Source organism: Anguilla anguilla, chromosome 10 (assembly GCF_013347855.1).
Source record: "Anguilla anguilla isolate fAngAng1 chromosome 10, fAngAng1.pri, whole genome shotgun sequence".
Lineage (NCBI taxonomy): Eukaryota > Metazoa > Chordata > Actinopteri > Anguilliformes > Anguillidae > Anguilla > Anguilla anguilla.
In genome coordinates this window covers 17,865,369-17,891,305 of record NC_049210.1, presented here as the reverse complement: position 1 = coordinate 17,891,305, position 25,937 = coordinate 17,865,369, and the positions used below count along the sequence as shown (strand labels likewise).

The following is a 25,937-nucleotide window of genomic DNA, read 5'->3' as shown; positions in this document are numbered from 1 at the left end:
TCATTCCACCTCTCCATTCCTCCCCCACCTCCCTATCTCTTCCTATCTTTCCCTCTTATTTTCATTTTCATTTCAGGTTCAAATTTCACTGCATTGTTGGCATGAAATTCAATGCATGGAAATTCAATGCATTTGATAATAATATTGTCAAAACACCAAGATTTGCTAGAGCACAGAATATGTTTACAATTCAATTAGAACACGGGGTACATTTATGCTAGTCTAACTCTAAAGCCCTGTCTCCCACCCTCTCTCTCCATGCGGTGTGACTGGACTGGGGTAGCATTACCAGCGTAACATTGAGTCATCATTTTCCATCTTCTCATGCATGATTTTTTTCATGGCATATGATTTTTATTAATGAAAGGATACCTCCATAGGCTCTGTGGCTGGCAGTCTGCCTGCTCCTTTACAAGGCTGGTTTCCTGGTGTCTGTGTGAGCAGCTGCCGTCTGTGTGGGTCTGCGTGGGTCTGGGTGGGGGGTTGGGGGGTAAGCGGTGGGGGTTAGGCGCATTCAGACACAGGTCAGAACACACCTGGCTGTCCTGTTGTTTACAGATGGCAGTTCCCCATGCACCAATCTTGCAAAAAAAACACCAAAACAAAACACAGGCATGCACAAGATTTCAGGTGAGGCTTACTTTGGGCTACTGGGTGGCTCTTCCTGCTAAAATGTAGTTTTTTTATTTTGAGAGGTGCTTTGTTAATCAAAACTTCTGTACAAGTAAAAAATACTATATATTTTTTTTTAATGATCACAATTTGGCTTTAATCCTTTACTGAGAAAATGCATTGTTATTATTGTTGTTGATCCTATTAAATGGTTAATTAAATGGCTAGTTGTATTTTGTATTAACATTATAGACTGATGTCGTGTCGTGTGAAGTGTGCATCACACTTGAACGAACCGTGAACTGAACATGCAGTATAACTTTGGCTTTGGAATCGTGTGCAGATTAGATTTTTTTAAATTACGTCTGTCGATGCACCCGTATTATTCAGCAGGCTACGGTGTTTCTGACCTGTGCTTGCAGGGAGCCATATTGATGATAACAGATCTAAATTGTATTGGATTGGCTAAAATGGGCCTCTCCAGCAGGGACTCCGGGAGCTCAAGGTAGCGTATAAACGGGAGGCATGTGGAATCCCTCGGCGTCCCGGGGCTCGGGCAGAGCAGCCGAGGCGGGCAGTAAATCCGGAATGTGTGGGAATGCTGGGAGTGTGCCATTGTCCAGGCTTTATGGTGCTGAACTAAGAAGCGTCTGAGGGTGGGCCAGGGGCCCCCCGGAACACACCTTAGGACCCAGGGTCTTGTGACCTAAGCGCATTCCCCCCTCTATGACCCCCTGACAGTAAATTTGGTAATCCCTTCCCCCCCTAGGAATTGAATTCACATATGTAATGTCTGTTGGATCTATACCACCTTTTCTGCACCGATCGATTTTAGTCCTATTAACGTGATTTGCAGATGTGTTCAGTTAATTACCTATTATTTGTCACTGCTGTCTTAGGATGCTCATGCATCTGCGTCAATGTGGCAATCTATTATTCGATCTCAAGTGTATTTTAGCTGGCAAGAATATTTGAAGTTCGCTGAAGGCACAATTTTTGGTCCTTAGCCTGATATGCAAAGATTAATATGTTATTTACACTCCCTGTCTGTTTTATAGTCGGCCAAGTGAAAGACCTAATTGTTTGATAATCTCTTTGCAATTCATGTGTTTGTTTATCCTTGGCTAAATGCAAGCCCTGCATATTGTGGATGGAGAGAAAAACAGTCATTCTATGATTTACCGACTCTGATGTCCTCTCTCCAAATTTGCATGGCCATTTCTGTTTTGCCTAAGAAAGACATTTGTCTGTTCTCAACTGGGAGAGAGAAAGATTAGGTCTCCTCACTTCATTGTAATCCTTTGCACTAAATTAATTTCAAATCAATGGTTTGTGAGTTGTACGGTACAGATATGGCCAGAAGTAGTATCATTTATTGTGATTTTTATTGTACACTGCTGCACCAAATGTAGAGGGTACCTGTTGACTCCCCTTTAGTAAGTCATAAAATGAACTGGGTCCTGCCATAATGTCTTCAAATATAAACGTTTCAGTGAAAACTGCATGTTTCTTACAGTAAGACAAACTGACAGGACAATAGAATAACCCAGTTCATTATAGTGCAGAATTCAGCTTGAATATTGTATGTTTTCAAAAGATAGATTCTTGAGACTTCAATGATTCTTTTCCCTATTGTGTGTAATGTTAAAGCTTTTGCATGGATCGCAACACACCTTTTGTTATACAAGTTTCCCACATTCACATTATGTAACCATAACACCAAGCCTGAATGATTTAAGGCATCTCAAATTGTGTGCTGTGTATTTCTAAAGATGGACATTTCAGTTGGAATTGATTGACTGCTCTGTGCTTGCGCGTTCCCAAGTTACCCTCTGAAAGGCATTCAGCGAAGTGAGTCCAGAGCAATTATGGTCCTGCTGGAAACTGTACATCATCCTACAGTAGCTTCCCTGTTCACGCCACACACATCGTCCGGCACCATTTGTCATTTCAGATGGATCGCTCTACAGCTCTTTTTTTATTATTTTAAATTGCATTCCCACACACACACACACACACACACACACAGTTTCATGCGCACTGTAAATGTACTGTAAATATGCGCATGCATGACGTGGGCTGTGGGACCAACAGCCTCCGGGGCGAAATGTCTGCCGGGTTTACCGCTTGATTAGTTCTCTCTCAGGAACGAAACGCGGTGTGCCTCTCCCATTGTTATCCCACCAAACGGACCGAGACGTCGGCTGGTGCTTTAGACGGGAAACGTGTTCTAGCTGGAGGATTGAGCTGCGAGCTCAGCCTTCCAACCTTGAAAATTACCCCTCACCCGCTCCTCTGAGCCTGCACCGTTACCGCAGTGAGGAATGTGAGGAAACATCCAGTTTACTGGCAAGAGAGACTCTTACCTGCTTCTGGCTGGAGCTTCTTGGAGGTATTTCCCAGGAGCAGCCCAGCTGGGGCACTGCGGCTGTCAGTTTAATTTTAGGCCTTTGCCTTAACGATGTCTCGAGACAGAAAGCGCAGTGTTTTCTGCGTAGAGAACCTCACTGGGGAAGAATCAAGACATCCTGCAGGGTATAGGTTTATCACACAGGTGTTCCATCAACCAGGTTGTCACAGTTACCAGGAAATAACAGTTACAGGGAAAACAAGAAAATGTGCTATGTTCAAAACCCATTTCATTTCAAAGCTAATGATTTATGAAATTGCTGGGAAATAAGAGGAAGTGGTAGATTCTCCATATCTCTACATTAGTGTTTACCTAACCCTAACCTGATGACATGCGCCACTTTACAAGGATGGACTCCCTGTGTTTTAGGCAACGTCTGTCCACTGAAATGCTCTGTGTAAACAGATTGCCTGAGCTTTGTGGAATTCCTCTAATGGAAACCGGGGGAATGTGAGACATCACTCAGCGCAAACCTTGAGCTGTGTTTCATCTCCCAGCAGATGTGTTTGAAATGGGTGAAAAATGCGAGATTGCAACATTTAAAATTGTATCCCTCCTCCCTCTCCAACATTGATATAGTCCCTCGGCAGATAATTACAGCAAACTCAGCTGTAGTCCCGGAATCTGACTGCAAGGCATTGCCTCTCACTCAGAACTGTTGGGGTTGTGGGCTTGCTGTGAAGAGGAGTGGAGAAGGAACCCCTTTTTTGTTAAGTTTATTCGACATTAAATATGTAGCCTACTTGGATTGAATAGACATTCTTCAGGAAGACAAGACGTAGCTGAAACACAGCAGAAAGTCGAGAAATTGTATAGTTCAGAAAATGTAAGTTTGAATCACTCATGAAGGAGAATAGTAGTAGGCAGAGCCCTGCTCATTTGTAATCTGATTTATTTCTTTGACTACAAGTAATGTCATTTGGATTAGCCTTTAGTTTAGCCTTGTCATTGCGCATTATGCTACATGTATCACTACATGTTTGCATGCATTTTGGGCTGGCAATTAATACAATATAATGTAGGATGCTGAGGACCTACTAGTGCAGCGTTGTCTAAGTGAAGCCTTGCTTGATGTTTATAGAGCTTGGACATCAAACTTGCGTTCACGGAAGTCAGTGACCTCAGTGTTTTAACTTGTCCTAAATTCCTGAATGCAGATATTTGTTTGACAAGCTGCCTGTTGAAAGCCTGGTTTTTATCTGTGGTTTTTATCTTTCATGTCAAACCATTTGAGATGTTTTAACTGAATGCAGCGGCTTCCTCAATGGGAATTGTGGAACACAATGAAAACTGTGTTTTTTCATGAGTGTCCAGACCAGCCATTGAGTGGGTCTGTGGGAAGAGTTTTAAGGAAAGAACAATTCCCTTGGAGCTCAAGGGAGCACAAGGTGTGTTATGTGTTAGAAGGTCGTTGAGTTCAGGTCTGCTGGTGGTCTTGCTGATCAGTGTGGCTGTTGGCTTCCAACATTCCCAGCCCTGCACAAATGGTGTCCCTCGTACGTGGGAGGGAAGGCCAGTGCAGGGATTGACTGGACTCAGACATTGTCCAATTAACGCTTTTCATGTTCATTATATAAACAACATTGGCTCCAAAATTTGACAGGATTGAAATTAGCTGTAGCATCTTACCTTGTTGAACATGTTTTCATGCTCACAAACAATATACTGTACATTTTCCAGGTGTTTCCATGTAGTTGTGAATATTACTGAACCCTCCCTCCCCCGAAGCCTCCTCTGAAAGACCTGTGCTCTCAAGCCCTTTGCTGGAACAGAATGCCGGTTTCCAGGGCAGGTTAGAGAACAGAGTCCCAGACTGATGTCATCTTCCTGTCTCCTGCAGGAGCCTCTGGGAAACAGATAGAGAGTCCAGGAGTCCTGGACCCAGCATGTGGTCAGGATACTGACTTCACTCTGCAGGCACTCCCACACTGTGCATTTTCACACAGATACATAAAACACTTACCCACTACCATACCAGACACTTTAACACATGTGTGCACAGTGCACGTACACACAAACACACACAAGACACTTTAACACATGCACACACTGTACACTTAGACACAAGACACCTTGACACATGCACAACAGTACAATTAGATGTACAGCTACAATACAGTTCACACACGTGTGCACACATGCCTATAGCACCACACACATACACATGCACACACGCGCGCACACACACACACACACGCAGACATATATATATATATATATATATATATATATATATATATATATATATATATATATATATACACAATATACTTCCACAGATGCTGTGCACAGTAATAGACATGCGTTTGTCATTACATTTCTTCAGGGACTTCTAAATGTGGCGTGAATCCATGTGATTGCGTAATGGCAGCCATCTTTCCTTTCCACTGACCCAGGGACTGTAACTTTGAAGGAGCGTTTTAGCTAAAGTACAAAAAAACAGCTTGTCAATGAGCTCATTGTGAATGAGCCCAAAGATTTTTGGGTCATTACCAACAAGACGGTTCATTTGGAAACCAATCAATCTCGGGTAATGTACGGTAATACGTCTTCAATGGCAAACTCCTGTCAGATCAGACGGTGAGTAGCCACAGATGCCTGTGACATACAGCATTTCTGCTAACGCTTAGCATCTCGGCTCATGTAGGCACTGCGTTCTGTACAGGCTCGGCTCTCCTGTGAATACAGTGTCACAATTTCCCCAAGAAAATATGCAGAACCTTCAGCGTAACTGGCAGGTCTGTTCCAGCCACAAGGCAGCATATGACAAAAAGAAAATGGCTTCTTTCTTTTTGCAGTATTCCTGGGCAGGATAGCCTAGCTGCATTAGTGAAATTGCACTCATTTTCTTTCGCCTGTGCTCACAATGACAAGGACATTAATGAAGGAAGGGCTTTGACTGACTACTGTGCGCAAACTGAGCCTTTGTTTTTCCCAGAGCAGATCCAAGCACACTCATAATTTACAGAGTGCAATAAAAATAGTGTGTGGACATGCTGACACACTTACAAACAATTGCACTCTCTTGAATTATTTGTGATCTCTCATTACATGAGGTAATGGCGGTGACAGATTACATTATAAGTTGCATCCAAGATGGCTGCTGTCTGTGCCATAAATAATATCTTCTTTCAAATGCTATCGTGCTGTTTAACATTTTAAAGTTCAATGAGGTGAAGTGGCATCTCTCAGTTTAGTCAAAAGCATTTCCCAAAGTCAAAAATATCTAAGACAACTCTTGTGATTTATTTCCGGTGTAATGTGTCATTTCAGCAGTATATGTGTCCTAAGTTTAGCATTCCTCTAAAGAGTGTTAGACATAATAGGATCCACTTTCCAGCTCATGATCATTCAGCTCAGATCACTTTCAGTTGTTGTAATCTTAAATTGAATCTGCATTTAGTGTTGCAGAACTATGAAGTGCTCAGAAAGGACAAACTGAAACACAATGTTGAGAGAAAGTGTGTTGAGAGAAAGTGTGTTTAGCTCTGTGACGTCGTGGTGAAAGGTAGAGATAGGAACAGGTACTGACAAACCAATCAAAATGAATTTGTCTCCTTGGAAAAACTCTGTCATTGGTGCATGTCTGTGACCCATTGGTAACATATGGCGTTACCACCTACTCTTGTGATTAATTTAGCCTCTGTTTCAGCATCCCAAGTCACATACCTCTGAGGTCTATGCATTAGAGGGTAAAAGCTGAAGCTTTACCATTCTTTTAAAAGGCAATCAAAGTTTTTGCTATGAGAATATACAAACCTAGAGAAAGTGTTTAGTTGTGCGTACAAGCATTGCAAATTTACAAATCATCCTTAAAGGGCCTGTTGCCTGTTCCCTGGAGTTCATGTTGTTGTATTTATTTGTAAGTTTGTTTTATTTTGTTGCCTTATTCCAAAAACTGTTAATGAATTCCAAGACTCCAATAAAGTTGCGCAAAATTAACAACCAGTTTTAAACATCAGGTAAACAACATGGTGTTTTTGCCCTGATCACTGCTCTGAAAGGGCCAAGTCAAATTAGAAACAGCATGTGGCAATAGAACTGCGAAAAGGCGTCTTTCTCTGAACTGTTGAAGTGGTGTTTTTGGGCTCTTATTTAACATGCCGCCACCGCAGTGACTCCATGACCTCTGCCTATTTCCTCTTGTGTTTGTGCCTTATGCACCGCAAAGCATGCACAGAAACAAAAATGCAAAAGCCACAGTAATTAACATCTAGAGCCAAATATCTGACAGTAATTTCCACTAATTAAGCATTAATGCACACGTGCATGCGCTAAATGTTCCATTTTCCGCTGTTTATAGTCAGCAGGTCATCATTTATTGCTTATTTTACAATAGATTCTTGCTTAATGAGTATTTCCAAGCTACAGCAACTGACTGAAAAAAGATTGGCCCGCATGTTTATTTTTATCCAATAGCATCCCTGCCTGGTTTAAACCTGCTTTCTCAGGCACGATGTGGTAATTAGCAAAGTGCGCTATCCATTCCAGGCCCAACATGCTATACAACAGTGCATCCCAACAGGGTAAAAATATCTCTGTGTTCATCAAGCCACCGCATCAGCTTTTAGTTTTCAGCCACAAAGTGCGAAAGATGCCGATGCCACCGTCCGCTAATTTCATCCCGACCCCTGGAAGGGAGAAATCGGCGCGGCCAAGAGTGACGGTGACCCATGACCTCGCGACACTTTCTCAGTCTGACATTGTTAGCGCTCGGTGGCCCGGTGTGCAGGGCACGGACTATTAACCAATCAGTTCGGCCGACAGCCCCCCACTCTGCAGCACGTTGGCCAGGCTCTGTGGTGCAAGGTAAGGGGCTACGGTAGCGGTCGGCGGGCGGCGGGCGAACACGTGCGCTCCCTGCGCTTTTCTCCGGGCCGTTTGTCCTCAGATAAACATGGAGGTGTAGAATAACCCTCCTCGGGCCTCTGGGCCACCTCGGGTCTTTGATGGCTCACCTCCAGGACAGGGATGCTGGAGCAGTGAGGCCTGTCCCCGGATCGACTTGGCGTCCAGGTCTGACAGAAAGCGGACGGACCCCCAAGAGACGCTACCATGTTGTAGCATACTCATGTTGCTAAATCCCTGGGAATCTTGCCACCTTATTTCAACAAAGCCATTGTCCTTCTCTCTTTTTTTGTTTATTCTTCTCCCATTTGTGTAAATGAGAATGGAAATCACAGAGTTACTGGCACCTTTGATATTGCAACAGGCACAAACCTTTTCCTCTGTGTGAATCTGTTGAAGTTTGTCTTGTGCTGTCACCATTCAGGCTAAAAATCCCTCTGTGCTAAAGAGGCTGACAAGAAAGATAAATAAATCTATGCACCCCCCCCCCTCCTTCTCAAAAGGAAGGGGGTGTATCAATCTCTGGAAGACTGGAGCGTTGCGATGAGTAAAACAGACGGGCATTATGCCGTTTTGGAAAGAGACGACTTGGAAAGGGGGAAGCAGCTCTTGATCTCACGACCACTCTTTCCCTTCCTGATTTCATTTCCACACTCAGGCTCTTGAAGGAACTGTCACTCTTCCAGAGTACGGACCCCTTCTCCTCCTACTGTTTCCCATTCACTCGCTGAGCTAATGACGTACAGTAGAGCTTCTGACCACTTTCTTTCTTTAAAGTTTTTGAGCTTTGGTTGGGTTGTCATCGATCTCTGCTCAGTTGTATTTCAGCATTTAGGATCCAAAGAGGCAGGAGCTTTGCCAATCCAAGCAACACAAGCTGCGTAATATGCTGAGGTCTGTAAATGCAGTGAGGGTGAAGTGGATTTTTCAAGTGCAGGCAATGAAACGTCTTCTCTGAAGAAAAGGTCTGATAGCTGGCTCATCCTACCAAAACCCTGCTTCAGTGAAACAATGTGATACCGTTTCCTTTCCATGCTAGTGATGGAAGGCATGAGCTGGTGGGATTGACCTCATCTCATCGTATACCACAAGCTCCTGCAGCGTGCCTAAACCAACCGGCGCACTCCTCTGATGTAATGCCTGCGCAGTTTAGCCGATAGACTGCGGGTTGACACACGTCTGAGCAGCACCCCCCTCAAACTGACAGGACGTTGCAGCGATGCGAAGGTCCTCTGAATACATCTGCCCATTCCAAAGCCGGAGACAATAAAAACTTGAGAATAAAAATTGTCTCACAAAGAAAAGAAAAAAAGCAGGGTGGGGGATGGTTCCTATTATGTAAGGTTCCCACAAGAGCTTCTTTTTTTCAGTCACGTGTAACTGGTGCATTCCTTCCCAGCTTACTCAGATGGCAGTGTCAGCAGCAGAAATTTCTGCTGTTTTCTGACTCTTGACATAATTTGTTTCATGTGTAAGTGAAGGTTATGGTGAGCCTGTGATGAGAGGGGAAAGCCCGCAGCGTTGCGGGGGCCGGCAGAGATGACACGCACGGGAACGCGCTCCAAAACCGGCTTCAGCGCAAGTGGGTGCGCGGCGTCTCCGTTGAGCGAACGAGTGAACGTTGCACCCTTGCTTAAAGGTCCGAAGTTACAGGGGAACACAGATGTGTGGACTATAGCATTCTATGACCAGGCCTAGTGCTAGAGTGAGTCCAGAATGCATCACTGCAACAATGCAGTGTGGTAGGCCTACGGCATCTATCGAGCCACGGCACTTCAGATAGAAGCACTTTGCCTTTAATCTGAACACGACCTCTTCTTGGTGCAGCTAGCGCTCTAAAAGGTAGTCACAGGGGGAATGTTGGTTCTGAAATGTGGTTCTGTGCAACAGTCAGTTTGGTTTTCTTCCCCATTCCCCCTCCCTTTAGCTAAATATTTGCACTTTCACATGTGGTCCAGTGTTCTCGTTTGACTTCATTTCTTTCTATACCCAGATGTGATTTGATATACTCCTGAAAGTATACATCAGGAGTTTTTCCAACTGTCTTTCTGTCACGGGTGCTTTCTCACGCAGGATAACATACTTACAGAAACAAAATAAGAGCATATTGAATATTATCAATAATGTAACGCAATGCATACACAAAATAAATTCATGAGCAATAAATCAAAACCATGTATTTTGGACATGCAAAATCGTATGAGTATGTAACCGTATTGCAGATCTTTGCTTGTTTCCAGTACATGGTTTTCACATTCAGCTGTGCTGTATATACTTGGTGTATCATGCCATTATCATGTCAACCTTACCATGTGTCTCGCTATATAATGTAATAATGTCAAACCTAGACTGTCACAGATCTGTAGATCAGATTAATCATTTGAAAAATTCTGGGAATTCAGAAGTTCGTTCTTGACACATGTTGTCTGGACCCTTGAAATACACTTTTTCTCTTCCCCCTTCAATTTTAAATTCAAATTTTTTAACGGGGCCAAAAAGCCATTTTTCATGTGCTACAGTAAATGGACAGCAGATGTGTACTGACTGGTACGGGGTCTGATATCCCCCATGTGCTGAAATTATCCATTTGCTCAGCAAGGACCCCCTCAAAAGTGTGACCCTGCGTGGCTGCCGAAATCCAGAAGGCAGGGGAGCTTCTGATTGCTCTGGGATCCCCCTCGACTGCCTGTGCCCACATTTCCTGTGAGAGCGTGCCTTTTTGTGCGAGCCTCGAGCCCCACTCAAGGAAGGGCCCAGCTCCCGGCTGTATGGCCCATGTCTATGGTAAATAATTCAGGCCGAATGAAAATTGAGGGGGGGAAGGGGTGGAAATGGAGAGTGGAGGCTGGGTAGAACTGCCGACTGCAGCACTTTTCCCACTCACTCATGCTGGCGGATTTGTCAGGAATCCTCCCAGATTGTTTTTGTTTCCCATGTTCTGCAAACCCAATAATTCCTTCCAGATTAAAGCGTCCATCTCTTCTTTCCCACAGCCCCTGGTCTCCACTGCCACCATGCCAGAACTCAGTTTAGGCTTCACAAACCAGAAGAGCCACAAGGCAGGCTTCACCATTTTCCTCAGGCACATTATCTAATGTGCTAAAAATTATACATATATATATATTAAACTGTGCGCCCTTAGGCTTCGGACACTGCTGACATTGTATTTATTTTCTGCGGTCGCTTCCATTGAGCGATTTTCAAGGAAAGCGGATATTCACTGCAGCAGGGAGGTTTTTGTTTCCCTGTCGCGTTCTGTCGGAGATCACGCGCTGCGATTCCTCGGGAATTCTCCTACGCAGCACTGAAAGGAACATGTGCGGAAAGAGAATTCCGCAATTTAATGTTGCGTGGGCTGTGCGGTGGCTCATCTGGCTAAAACAATGGGTATCAGTGCAGTGGCTCGTCCCATCTTGGCCCAGCACAACTGGCTGCAGTATTGCCCAGGGAGGGAGTGGGTTTCACTTGGCTTGGCTGCCTTTGTCTCATGCAGGACCAACTACTCTGACTGATTCTGCAGCTGCAGTGTATCTGTACCAGCTGCACTTGAAGTATCCTCCTAAAACTCTGACTAAGCAGCTTTACTGTTGTGGGTTGCAGTATTTCAAATTGAGAGAATTTTTTTTTTCAAATACGGATATCATTTCTTGGTGATGTCAGTGTTATTAGGCAGACTCACCAGACAGTCCTGGGGTTCAGGAAAGTCTAAGGAGGCAATCATTAGGCTCCAAAGAAGACTTAAAGAAAAACAGTTAAACATGATAGCACATTACCTATAGTCGAGCTACGCTATTTATCTTTAGCTAGCTAACATTTCTCTGTCCATTTCAAATTAACGTATTTCTGTTCTCTGTTCATAACGTAAATAAGCATTGTGACAAAGTTAACATTACTGATCTACGCTGATGTTACAAAATATTTGTGAGATTTAACTGCCAAGCCACTTGCTAGTTAATTTTTTATAAAGCTAAATTTTCTCTCTAGCAGTACCATTTGTCAATTTGTCTAGCTAGCTAATGCTTCCATGTTCATCTTTTTAGCTTTTAAATTGTATAAGAGAATCAAGCCTGCATTCCCCAGAGACAATAAAGGTTGTTTTTCCTGAGTGTCGGATTGATGGACTTGGATAGGTTCAGGAGGTAGCGTGTCATGGGCAGTGACCTCTGTCTCCTCTGAGTTTTTATCGGAAATCTGTTAAATGTGTTTTTGCCATCTGGCCTGTCAGGACTAAATATTTCAGCTGTTTTTTTTTTTTTGCTTTTTTTGGGGGGGGGGGGGGGGGGGGGGGGGGGTTGGTGTTTTGTGGAGTTTGCAGTGCCATATACATTACATTACAGGCATTTGGCAGACGCTCTTATCCAGAGCGACGTACAACAAAGTGTATAACCTTAACCAGGAACAAGTATGACGAAACCCCTATATACCATATAATCCCACAGATATACAGTTACTGTGTGTGTATATCAGGAGGAAGAGTTTACAATGAAAGTGTCATCTTAATGAAATTTCTAAGCTTATGAAAATGTTGTCATTATTATTTTTTTACTATTATATTTACCCCTGTTATTGTGGGTGTGGGTGAGTGAGAAAGAGGAGCGTGCAGGATGAGAGAGGTGGGAAGAAGGGAAAACAATGTTTTCCTTCCCACGCAAGGCCTCCGCAGAGGTGTTCAGCTGACCACAAAGAAGGGGCCAGGGATGTAAAATGTCTTGCTGCGAGGCCCTCGTTTCATGATATCCATGAACTCTATGATCTCACTGCTTTGGGCCTGCATCTGAAGGCTCTGTGTACAATAGCTCCTCCACAAAGTACAGGTCAGCTGTTTCATTGAGCATTAACACATGTACAATAACAGGAAGAACTGCTGTTTCATGCTCCCCGATATGGTCTGTTGTGAACTATTATTATTATCATTATTATTATTAGTTGTAGAAGTACTGTATATCACTGAGTATTATCACTGAGTGATATACAGAGGACGGCATGTAGAGAGAGGCCTGATCAGCCACAACTGCAGCAGAGCTCTGGGCCAGAATCCACAGACTTGGCCTCGTATAACCTCCAGCAGAGCTGAATTAGCATGTTTAGTGTGTCACAAAGTGCTGGAAGGGGAACATATTTGGTTGCCTTCGCTCTTAGTAAGTATAGAATTGTGTAATTATTATGTGTAATTCAGAGAGCAGATTTTAACTAAAAGGCAAGGGTTTTAAGAGGCTTGCCCTTTTAATTAAACCAGGGCTCCTGGAGCCTGGATCATTCACCAGCCCTTTAAAACAAAAGACCCAAAATAACTCTTTGAGCCAAGATGCTTTTAGCAACTGTGAGTTCCTGTCCACATGGCTTTGGCGTGATTGTCAATAGATGCCTTGTTTTACAGGAAAGACTGACCGAGGCTTGATGTAGTACCATAATCCTTGTTGAAAGCGCAGGCATTGAACACACTGCACAATGCTCAGAGTCTTAAACAAACAATTCTATGGATGTGTGCAGTCGGCCAAACTGGCAGACACACCTGCTTGGAACAACAGAATGGCTGTTGATTACACAGACAAATGAGCAGACTCCGATAACAGTGCTATCCAGGCCTATTAAGCCAGTTTACTGCCAGACTGGGTCTGCGTTCCAAGCTGGAAGTTCTGCGAGTCCTGGTGAGCAATTACTTTTTAAAAGCTTCCTCACAGAAGCATTATTCCCCCGCACGTGGGCCGAATCCATCAAAATGAAATCAATCAAAAAACCAGATTCTTTGATAGGATTTCCTGGATTTAAAGAGTCATAAAGCTACCGCAGAACGTACAATGCTTTGAGACATACCTTCCTCCACAGGGATAGTTTTTTTAAAATTTTTTATTTCCACCCGGGCATAAATTCAGAGGCAGCTAAGCGTGGAAAAATACTCGCTTCGATTATCTTGCTTTCAGATCAACAGCAGCTACCACAAATACAATGTATTGTTTTGCAGCCTTTTATATTTATCAGGGGTGCCTTTAAACGCCGTCTCGGGAATACTGCAGTTTTTCGCTTGTGCAGTAATTTATTGCAGCAGATGAGATGAAATGGGGAAAGGCAGGCTTACATAACGTGCGTCGGTCATGCCTTCCATGAAACGGGAGCCAGTGTTTAGTCTCCCGACTTGTGTGTCAACTCTTTCCACTGACTCCCCCCCCCACCCCCCTCCACCTTCCTGATCGTGTCCCTGGATGACCTGAACGTCTGCAGGAACCAGACAGACTTACAGACTGCAGTCCAAACATTTTCCTCTGACTGAAAGGCCACGTGAAGTAGTTGAGCTAAGTAGACGCCCCCCCCCCCCCTTTATTATTTTTTGTATTTTATTTGGAAGATCACTCAAGACCATAGACCCTGTGGTCATTTTCCATTTCAATTTCCATTTTCATTGGTAATTTACAATATCTTGTTTAATCTGTTAAATTAAATAACTTTGTTAAATTAATTTGTAGGGAATCGTACATGCTCACTGATAAATTAACAATGCAACTACTGGTGGTATTTAGCCTTACTGTACTTTTAATTTTGTAGTGAAACTAGGCTCTGTATTGTTTAATTCAGCACACTCGCTTGAAATATATTTGTTTGTGGAATGAGTGAAAGATTACTTACCTGCTTGTTTGCATGAAAAAATATGAAAGCCCAGTTTTAAGCTTTTGCAACCTATTGATGGAAATGCAGGGCATATTCATATCGTGTTATTTTGTGAAAATGGGGGTGTGGTTTGTAATCATGTCTATACAATGCAAATTAGGAAGCATCAAGAATGATCTGTGTTGACACTCCAGCGAAAAGCTCTGGTTCTGTGCCGCAACTTTCATTCCATGACGAGTTGATGTGTGATGTTAAGCTGATAGGGTGTTGGACTTTAAAAACTCAGATAATAAAAAAGAGGTTTAAAATGGGGTCATTAACTAGAGTTCATTAACAAAACTCAGGTAGGACTAGCAGAAATCTGTCTTAATTGTCCAAATATGATTGTAGCACAATCCGCTACCATAACACCTGCCAGTGAGGTTAGTAAAGAAAAGGCATGATGCTGTGAATGTGTGTGTGTGTGTGTGCGCGCACGTGCACTCACATGCCTGTGTGTACCATCACAGACAGAAATGACCCCACTTGGAGCCCTGTGAGATTCACAGGACTTTTGGCTGGGTGGAAAAGACTTCCATGAAAAAGCCATCGCCAACACTGGCGGTTAAAGTTTACCCCCACTGGTCAGACTTTTGGTGAAGTTATACCAGTGGAATGTGCCGCAAATAATGAAATGCCTTTTTTAAGATTGCAGAAATGCAGATTTGACAGAAAAATAAATCAATACATAAAAATAACATTCCACAGTCAAAAAGATCCCTTTTTTTTTTCTTCCTTTTTTTAAAGGGAAATATATTTTTATCACTGTTTTATTGGCACGAACCAAGAAAATGCAGAACTGGTAAAGGGACGCTGACCTCTAATTAAAAGCATGAAGCCACACACCCAGAACGGCACCTTTTTCACAGACATGTCTTTGGAAAGACAAACCAGACACTGAGGGGGGAACACTCAGCAAACACAGCCCAAAATGTTCAAATTAAGCCTCTGAAACTGACTTAATGTCTACAGTGCATATGGTTTGCACAAAAAGGATTACACTATATTTGTTATGGCAGGAAGTGATTACTAACCTGACCTGTCAGTCCTGCAGCTTGGCTTCTGAATTCTTTTTCTGCAACGAGATGTAGCCCCAGTGTATCTTGTGATTGTGCATGTTTGCTTATAAAATACTTATATTTTGGTTAAAGAAGGAAAAGATTATGATTATGGACACAAAAGTGAGGACAAATGCTGTTTATTTCTCTGTTGTCTTTATGTAGTCTTGCAAATATGCAAACAAAGTAAAAATATTTATGATTTCCCTTGGTGAAGGGAGTTAAAATTAACCTTTTATGTTTTCAGAAATTTAAGTTCATATTTTCATATTGCATTTAAACATGTATGTATTTCGATATTTTGTTTTCAAAAATATGTCAAGCAATAATTTCATGAATTTAATTTTCTTAATTCAGACTCTAGCTTTCTGAAATACAACATATATTGAAAATGATGATTGTTTGCAGTTTGTAGCTTAAATCTATACAGCATTTTTGTCTTTTGATGCCGGACTGGCTAGCCCTAGGTACATACGAACACTGTCGCAGCTTAGAATTATAAAACACTGAAAATGTCCTTAAGGTACGTGGTCATTAGCCAATTTTGCCCCGTGGCCCTGGATCTGTATGCATAATCTGACTCTATGAGCATGTCAGGCTTGCCTTGGTAGGTTGGCATTTGTGCGGTGCAACCATGTGCTTAACTAAGATAAGGATGGGTGGGCCACAAGCAAGAACCATCACTTTTAAACACCTCTCACTTATGCAAGGATACCCTACTGTGCACTGATCGGGAGGTTGAATCCTCCACGGTGTTTTCTCAGACAGGTCTGCGTGTACCATCTCAGGTTGTAGCGCGTTTCTCTCCAGACCCGGAGCCAGGCTTCCGTAGGTGCTGCCGATGCAGGCCAAACAGGAAGGAGCACGTAGCTTTGAAACAGCTGCACGTTGCAACACCTGTCCAGAGTCCCACAGCTGGTCTCTGTCATTACCAGCTGTGTGATTGAAGGTTTCAGCTACGTGTTATTAGCTTGGTAAATTCAGATTTTGTTGTTTCGAAACCAACCTTTCCTCTCCCAGCATGGGCCAACACATGCTCGCTTGCCCCTGTTGGCAGCAGCAGCTCGATGCCTGAGCATGAATAACTATAAAAGAGTAACAGCTGTGGTCTCTTCTCTATCTGCTACCCTCTCTGTTTTCTGTCTGTTTGTTTAAAGCAAAAAGATTAGGCCTAAAAAATGAGATTAGGTAAAGTATTCCGGTCATAATCATATGATATCTCTCCAGATCATGGTAGGCCGTGTCATGAAATATAAGAGAAAATAGAATAGAGTTTGGTTCATGTAAATAATGGCCTTGTTTGTTCTTCAAATTATGGCCAAAGACCCCCAGGGATTCGCTCATGCGAGGAAGTGTTGCAGAGAACAGATTTGTCCGCGGAGCTGTTCCCAGAATGCAGCTGGCACCTCTTGCCGCCGGCCCTGTCAGCCTGCGTCCTGCGCGGCCGGCCGGCTTTATTTAGATGAAGAGGCCCGGCGGCGACCTTTGACCTCGCCTCCACCCTGCCCGCCCGCCCGCCCGCCCCACAAGCGACCCACGCCCCCGTCTCACGTCGCTGTGTCTCCGTACGCTCCTCGATTAACTCGCATGCGTGCCGCGCGCAGCTGATTCTCATCAATCACCGAGCGCTGCCTTCACGTGGTTCCAGAAGAGACCCTTTCCCTTTCTCCCTCCGTTTCCAGCAACAGGTCGAGAAGGCGCACCCAGAGCATCGTGCTATCCTCATTTTGCGCTCAATTTGTCTTTTCTGTCGCGTGGTAAAACACGGTCACAGTCCGAGCACCGACAATAAATGGTTGTTTTCTGTCTGTGCTGAGAGGCTGAGTGAAAGATCAGAAGGACTCTTTATGGGGGGGGGGGTTGTTTGTTGCATGATTTATTTTTCAACATGGAAAAACAGTGTAAGCCGCATGAGCAGCATCTTGATGCTGCGATCCAATGCAGCTGTTTTCTTTTACCGAACAGTTTAAATAAAAACATGACCGCAGGAATTCCCTCATCGAGGTCGAAGCTCGCCCTCTGGCATCGGTTTTCTCCAAAACTGTCAGCTCTGTGAAGAATCGTTAGAGTGCGAAAAACAAAAGTTGTCTTGGTGTCTTTCTCTGCCTTTCACTTAGCCGCTGTTGTGAAGGTCACACGAGCCCGTTAAAGATTTGGCCCCACCCCCTCGCCACCTTCCCCACCCATACATCAGCACAGTCCAGTTATTTTTGTGAATGCCCAATTGAGGATCCAAATTGCATACGGTATGAGGAGAAGAAGGTTGACCGCATGTATTCCTGAACCGTACATAAATAGAGCTCTGGATCAGTGTCTTTTGATGGTGTCAATTCGACGGTGTTAAAATGCGACCTGATGTCACTGTGGTTTGTGCGCAGACACCAGTCGGGGTTGGGCAGCCTTGGTCCTGAAGTGCCGGAGATGTTTCTGGTTTCTCTTCCATCTGAGGTTCCGCATTGGGCAGCAGTAGGTCAGAACTCTAGAGAAGCAGCTGTCGTCCTGTCTGTCTGAGTCGCTGCCAGGGAAGTTTTTACCTCGTGGCTGCCAGCAAGGGTTCTGTAATGTCCTCTGAAAACATGGAATTTGATGTAAGAAAAGTTACCACTCACCCACCCACACAAACCCAGAATTTTTATCCCCCCCCACTGGGTCAAGAGGAATGTTTTGCAGCCACCAATAGAAAATAGCTGTGTTGCATGAAAGAATCAGGTGGGGGTCGGTTTGTGTTGAAAAATGTAAAACATTGAGCGTCCTTGGGAAGCTAAATATATGCATTGTATTTCTGGTAGCGTAAGCCAAGAAGTCTGTTAATGCCCATCAGAGCCTTAGCACAAAGTGGCAGCCTGTTTATGGGCAGGCAGTGGGCGAGTCATCCAAGCCCTGATCCCAGATCAGTCTTCCAACGGGACGTCAGCTGTCCCACCGAGCCGTCTCCCAGAGGCAAGCCGCAGGAGACGCGGCCGCTCTGGAATCGCCCCTCTTAAAACCCGAAAGAGCCGCCAGAACTCCGAACTCCAACCGGCAGGACTCAAAAAGTCCAATAGTGTGTTATCCCCGCTCCACCCCTCTGAAGAATGGACCCAGCAAAGTAAAACGAGAACAAGATGTGTAATTATTGAATGCTTTTTGCTGTCCAAATAAAGCTGCGTTTTTTTATGTGCACATGGGTTTTTTGTTTTCTCCATGCTTTTCAAAGCATTTCTATCAAGCCACTGATTTTATAGCTGGAAGTATTAAGTAAATTTCCATCTCTGAAGGTCAGTACAGTTGCCCCTGTCTTTTTCAAGAGAGGTCACATTGCATCTTTTGAGCTTCCTTCCGTTGGAAATTAGATCCGTTTCTCAGTCAGATGCTTTATAAAAGTATGTTTATCCAATTATTTTGTAAACTACCTTGTATATAAACATTCTGTAACCAACACAGGCATGAGGCATGACTGTAAAAGAGTGATTTTTCCAAAACATTTCCAAAACATTTAATAAGGACAGTGAAACAATGAAAATGTAACAAACGACAGGCAGTAGAAATGACTCACAGGAATTCCGTGCTTCCACTTGTTTTTCCAACTAGCCTTGTTAGCATTTGTCTGTTTTTCCTGAAATCGTGTGGTTGCTATCGGCAGCTAGGTGTTTCGTAATGTTAAATGGAATGAAGTGTTTAGGACAGCAATCCCTCCTTACCAAGTTCATCAAACTTTCTGAGCCAAAAGCCAACATCAGTTTAATCAGATTGCGATTGTTGGTCATTTGATGCGTTTTACCTTAGATGTGTACCTCTCTGTACCCTTTTGTGAGATGGCTATGTAATACTGCTGATTAATACATAGCCTCCCAGAATCTCTGTAACATGGGCATCTCTGGGCTTCTTAGAGATGTGTCTGGGTTTTGGGATAATGCCTCCCTGGATCACTGGGTAACCCTGCACCCGGCTCTCAGGAGGAATGTATGGGTCAACCTCCGTCCGGTCAGGGTCCTGCTTCTTTTTGTCCTGGACCCACCCAGCCAGCTATTTCTGTGAGAGCAGGGGGGGAGGGAGGCCAGGGTTTCGGCTGTAATTCCCTGGCTTATTCCGGAGCGGTGGAGGTGAATGCTGTTGGGTGTCGGTCAGGGTGGAGGTGGGAGCTGCCCTGGAGCTTTGGAGCACTACAAGCCGCTGAGCCACAGGAAGGGTTCTGTTGTGGAGGGAAGGGGGGAGTGCTGCTGTCTACAGCCCCTACTCCTTGTTTGGCTCTGAGTTATTAGGGGAGGGGGTTTAGTGGGAGACAATGGTACGTTGTAAAAGTGTCTGAGCCAGTTTCTGGGAGCAGTTTGTTACCTTGTTGTCTAAGGTATGCTCACTCTTTGTAGCCTATGTATTGTAAAGGCAGGGCAGATCTGCCGGTGAGGCTCAAACTCGAAATGCCAGATACTGTTGGGAAAATACATTCCCAAAGCAATGGTTCTCCTGTGATCAGAGTTAAAGTGGTTGCCCACATGTTTTCATTTTGGAAGGTGAAAGTAACAATACACAGCCCCAGGGAAAATAAAAAAATCTGTCAGCCAGTCAGGAACTCCAAAAATATCAGATTTTGAAACAGGGCGATGAGTGGTCCATTCCACAGAAACACCCTCATCACCGCCAGGTTCCGAGAAACAGCTGTGCATAGTGTTAATCATGAACCACCTGCTCATGAGAAAGGAAGAAAAACTCATTTTACAGGCCTGTGATTAGGCAGAAGTCAACATAGCGTCAGCTTTACCGTTGGGACAGAGAAACTGGTTTGCCAACCATCTGCCTTTTAAATCCAATTCAACCAGCGTCTAGCACTGCATGCAGAATTGAGCCCATTTTAACAAGGGGGAATGCTTTAAAGAATTCATAATCAATATTCACAAGGAGTATCCTTGTGTACCCCAGTCATTGAGATTGACAGTTTTACATCCTTACTGGTTGAATGAACTAGTTTGGCCTGTTCGTTGTGGTCCATCTTGATTTAGTAAAGATTTACACGTTATTGAGAGTCTGAGAAAATGGCCAACTTTGTACAAATTTATACATTTACCTGGGTGTAACATTGGGTATTACATATTTACCATTATTTTAGCAAATGAGTAATGGTTTCTGTGCCCTGTCTTTCCTAAGTAAATTCTCACAGCACGCACTGAGCTCTGTAAACAGAATTCTGCTTTCCCACTGGCTCTAAAGCCTCAGCTGCGCACAGAAAAACAGTTCCGCGACCATCTACGCCCCCAGGGGGAATGTCCCGGTACGCACGTCCAGGTGTGTTTTGTGGAATTAAACAAGCTCCGCAGGAGCTGCTCAAACCCGGCACTTTAAACCCCCCACGCAGGGCCCACCGTACCATCCGCCAGATTTCCCCCCCCCCTCACATCCGTGTGAGGAGGAACGCTAGGAAATGTGTCGATGTGAGGGCTGTGAAAGGGTCAGTTGGGTCTGCAGGCTGTGCCCCAGGTTTGGGGGCGGGGGTTGCTGGGAGAAAATCACCTTGGCTGCGGGGAAGCCGCTAAGACCTCACGCTGAAAGGGCCCTTTGAGTTATCGCACTGTGGAGGCTTTCCTATCATCCCTCAGAGGGTTATTACTCTTACACAAACAATATGCAAAACACAACGGGCGACCGACGTCAGTGTCTGCTCCGAGATACTGTGTATGCTTTAGCGTTGCCTTCTTGAGTTGACTTTCAAAGACCTTAGTTAAAGCAATATAAAATAGCACAACATGAAAAACAGAGCTTACTTTTATTGTCCTTTTCGACATACCAATTAATAAAGCCTTTTAATTGTTTTTCCTTTTCCTCCTTTATTTACTTACTATGGAGTGCCTTGGACTTTTTTGGAAATAAGCTCTTTTTCATATTGCGCTGTTTTCTTATATTTTTAGAGCCATTTTTACTTAATTTTTTCGATCATCCATTGTTCCGATATCCAAAGAGCACCGTCATATAATTTCTCATTTGTCCAGTAGAACACCCAGGGCCTATCGTATATAGCCTAGTTGTTCTGAATGCCCTGCCTTTATATGTAAGTACATAACTGAATCACGCAGGCCTAGGCTCCATATTGAGTGTATTCTGTACCTGCAGAAGTCTCCAGCGGCTCGCAGAGAACATGTTCCCATGTCATGGCCCTCAGGCCCCTTTGGTGTTTTTTAAACGGAGCATGTTGATGAGTGTGCTGGGTGACCACTAAGGCCCATCGTGGGCAGGCTTAAAACTTAATACACTGCATACCGTCCAGCAGGTTGGTCATGCCATGCTCGTTTGGGCACAGTTCCCAGACCAGTGTTGATCTGGAACTATTAACTCATTGTCAATACAGTCTCTATGTCTGGCTCCTTCAGGTACTGTTCCCAGAATAGTGTTGGAACTGGGGAGGAGGCGGTCCTCGCACTCTGTTATTCACTGTTTCTGGCTCATTCAGGCACTGTTCCCAGAACCATGTGGGGACATATTTTGGTTAGGGGAGGTGTGTTTATCGCTGCTGCTAGGTCATTACCAGGTATTGATTTTTAGCTTGAAACGCCAAACAGTTGCAACACGCTTTTTTTTTTCTCCCCCCTTTAGGAAGTTGAGCATTTCCTGTCATCTCAAGCTCCACTCCGTTTGAAAAAGCTCCAAACCACATAAACTGCTACCATTCCTGGGATCTAGACTAAGAAAATACACAGAGCATATGTATGGATGTCTATTCTGAGAGAGTTACGCAAAGTATTTTAATGCCTCATAAAAAGGAGAGTACACTGTTCGTTGTTGACACCGTTGGGAGAAAGATGAAACCACAGCTGGAGTGCAGACACATTTATCTTTCCTGGAATACGTGAATCCATTGTTGACTAGATACAATACATATGCAAATTCTGTTTGTAAAAATTGAAATTATTTAGCCATTCACTAGATTGAGATCAGGGTTTACCAATCAGACTCTTGAACACTAAATACACTAAAGTCTGGACTTTGAAACCTGAGAATATATCATGTATTATATATCATGTATCATATAATAACTTTGCCAGAATAAAACAAAAAAGGCATGGACAAGTGGTAGTTAAAGAAATCAAATTAAAGCAGAGCCGGGCATACAGACAATGGGCTGTGCATGCGCCTTCAGAATAAAATAGAATTTCAAGCACAATCGACTGTGTAGATTTGGGTTAAATATACAACCTCATCCAGTGGTGCAACAGCAACGTCCCACCTTGGATCTCAGCTTGCAGACTTCAGCTCGCAAAGCCTGTTCTTTATCCTTGACACCGCACTGCCTCTTGAAGAATGACCTAATTATCTGCTTTCTTTTTGTAAGCAGTGCCAATGCATAGCCTCACAAGTGAAATGCGCAATCTGCAGTGTGTTTCTATTGAATTTGACATGACCAGATTGTAGTCGTTCTCTGATATTGTCTTATCTTTTGAATACATTCAATCATTTAATCCTTTTTTGTATGGAGGCAATAAAAGTGATTGATGATATCACATCACTGTCATGCCATCTATCGGAATTCTTATGACGCTTTATGATTGTTTGACATGAGCTGTTATTCATCATTTATGGTATGGTCATAAAGGTATTATAAATAAAGGATTCATATAAAGTTACCAGATATTTGAACAGGTTTTGACTATTATAATGCCCTCCTTTCTCTATATGAAAAGATGCAGTGGTTGAAATGAATGAAAGTGGTTTCTGTACTTTGAGACTGCACAATCATCCGTTTCCTTAAAACCAGTCTCTCCTTTTTTTTTCTTTCTTGAAAGTGTGCAGGTTTCAAACTTCTGGAGTTTGCCTGCAAATGTTCTTCAGGCTGTTTATGAAGTAACTTTCTCAGGGGTTTACATACCACAGCAAAATGAGTAGATGTTCCACCTCCTCCTGTGTGAAAGGTTGCAGCATGTGTTGTGAAGCAGTAGCTTTTACCAGACCTGCGATAATGACAGCCCTCTTTCCTTTGCACTGTCTGAGCGACTTACAGAGCACACAACCTGCTTTATGGCTTTATCACACTTATCTAAAACGACACTGCTGCTGACAGGAGCTATTCATACATGGTGTATATCAAAAGGATTTCTGTTTGACCTTTATCTCGTACCTATCCAACCGTGATTGAACAAGTAGTAGTAGTTATGCCTGCATGTGGCACACATTGCGCTTTCTGATAATGAGTCACAGATGTTCTAGTGGTTTGAAGCCTACTGTGCAGATGCTGTTTTTTTTTTCCCTGCCTGTTCATCTAAATGCATTCATTTAAAGACACGTCCGTGCTTTTTTTGAGCGTGGAGTTAATTTTTACTTTCCCGTCTTCTTTTGCGTGCTTTTTAATTTCACCCCTGCGGAATGGCGCATTCTTTTAACATAATAAGGAGCGCGTGTGCCAGATTCTATTGATTGAGAGCACAAATAGCATTCCGCAACTGCAGATGCACATTATGCCCACGTTTTGCCATTTTAAAATAAAACCTTCCTAGCATTTTGCTGCGCGTGGCTCTCTTGGCACCAAGGCCAGCAGAGTCATTACGGCCATTTTTCTTTTTTGGCGGTTAACAGGCCGGGCCGAGCGCACGAACCATGGGGCCTGCGGTTTCCAGCAGGGTAGCTCTGCCTCCAGCCACGCGTCAGTGCGTAGCCTCAGTCGGACACGGCCTGGGTATAGTTTCAGCCCCGTCAGCCATGGAGACGCAGCAAATAGACTTAAGCCCGGTTTTTTTTTGGATCAGGGTAAGGCATGGGTACCCTGCCCTGGTGCAGGAGAGCCACAGCCTGCTGGTTTGTGTTTTCATTGTAAGTCCTGTGACCAATTCAGACTCGCTGTGCACTGGAGAACGAATGCTAGGCGCCTTAGGAAGCTTTGGAAGGGACTCAAAAGTTTAAGTGCCTCTAGACAAAGGGAGTCCGGTAGGCACACAAGGTGGATGTAATGGGACGGAGACGCTCCGCACGGCGTCTGCAGCCATTGGCCGACTGGGTCACGCACACTGTGAGCCGTCATCTGTGACGACAGGAGAGACGGGCCGTACGTCATTCCAGTATTTTTACAGCAGCATAATCTGCCCTCAGGGTAACATTTGATGACCCGACCTGTTGGTGGGCTGATGTCATGCGTTACTGAGGGTGTCTGCCTTAATTGCAGAAGAATCGTCCTCTGGAGAGTCGACCTTCGGATAAATATATAAAGAGGAACGGATAAATATATGAATCTCACAAGAAAGTTTTAAAATTGGTCTTTTAAATTGAAGACATTTAAATTGAAACTTCTGGTTGTTTGGACGCCTGTATTTTGTTTTGCTTTTCTGGCAGCTATTGCTTTAAACCTAGTTTTTGAGTGTATTTTGTGGGACTATTTAATTAACTAGTTAATTTAGCTTGAGATGTTGACAATATAAGATGAATTGCCGATTACTAAATATACATGTTTTTTTAGGGAAAAGGCTGTAATAAAAATACAGTGAAAATATTAGAGTAATGAATAATTTCCAAACATCTGGTACAGATGGTGACAGCGTTTAAAAAAAAAAAAAAAAAATTAGACCATTAAGTATGACATCTTACTGCAAGCAGTTGAAACAAATTAACCAGCTGTCTTTTATGATGTAATTCACTAAATGCAGACTAGTCAAAACCAGTCAAAAATACTTGTTTGCTGTGAGTGTGCTGTGCAGGTGGAGGGTGGGATGGAGTGCTGGGGGAGTGTGTCACTGTCTAAAAGCTCGATGGAGGGCTTGGATGGGCTCCAGACAGAACGGAGAAAGTGGATCACGACTTGCCGTTAAGTCAGAATGTGTTGAATTTGTGTGTTTTTTTTTTTTAATAAAAATTTCCAGTGATCCATCAATGGCTGCGTTTCCATTACCCTGTCCATGTAGCGGGGCGTGCAGCTATGCCCACGCTCGCCGAACCGACTCTTGACAAGTTCAATTTATGCTGTCGATGCTTTCAGATGTAAACCACATCTATAACTACGAATTCAAAGTAAACTGTGTCTGATTCCTCCGTTTTTCCACATCGGCTCCAGATGAGTGCCAAGAGTGGACATGCTGATGACTGGTGCTGATGATCTATAACATCTCTCTCTCTCCCCTGCTTCCTCTGCAGGGATCTACCTGTTTGACATGATCTACATCGACTCGGCCTACCCGGCCTCCGACAGCATCATCGAGACGGAGCAGAGGACCAATCAGATGAATAACCTCCTCCGGGTCATCTCCGACCTTCAAGTGTCCTGTAACCACGGTCAGTGAACTCTCTCAAGACTCATGGTTCCTGAAACACAGCTATAATTACACAAACAACATCTGCTTTGAAAGAGACGTCGTGCATCACGGACTTTATTTTTCTTAGGAAATGCTTATCCACGCAGACATGAATAGATTTTTCACAAA

General features: G+C 43.8%; 1 protein-coding gene across 6 annotated transcripts in view; it reads left to right on the top strand.

Moving 5' to 3' along the window:
* The window catches only part of ralgps1 (Ral GEF with PH domain and SH3 binding motif 1), a 170,851-nt gene that overhangs the window by 117,196 nt on the left and 27,718 nt on the right, over positions 1-25,937 (top strand). For all 6 annotated transcript variants that reach the window (XM_035436319.1, XM_035436321.1, XM_035436316.1 and 3 more), the window contains one exon: positions 25,651-25,788. In XM_035436319.1, the coding sequence (XP_035292210.1) occupies positions 25,651-25,788 (138 nt within the window). The remainder of the gene's footprint in view (positions 1-25,650; positions 25,789-25,937) is intronic.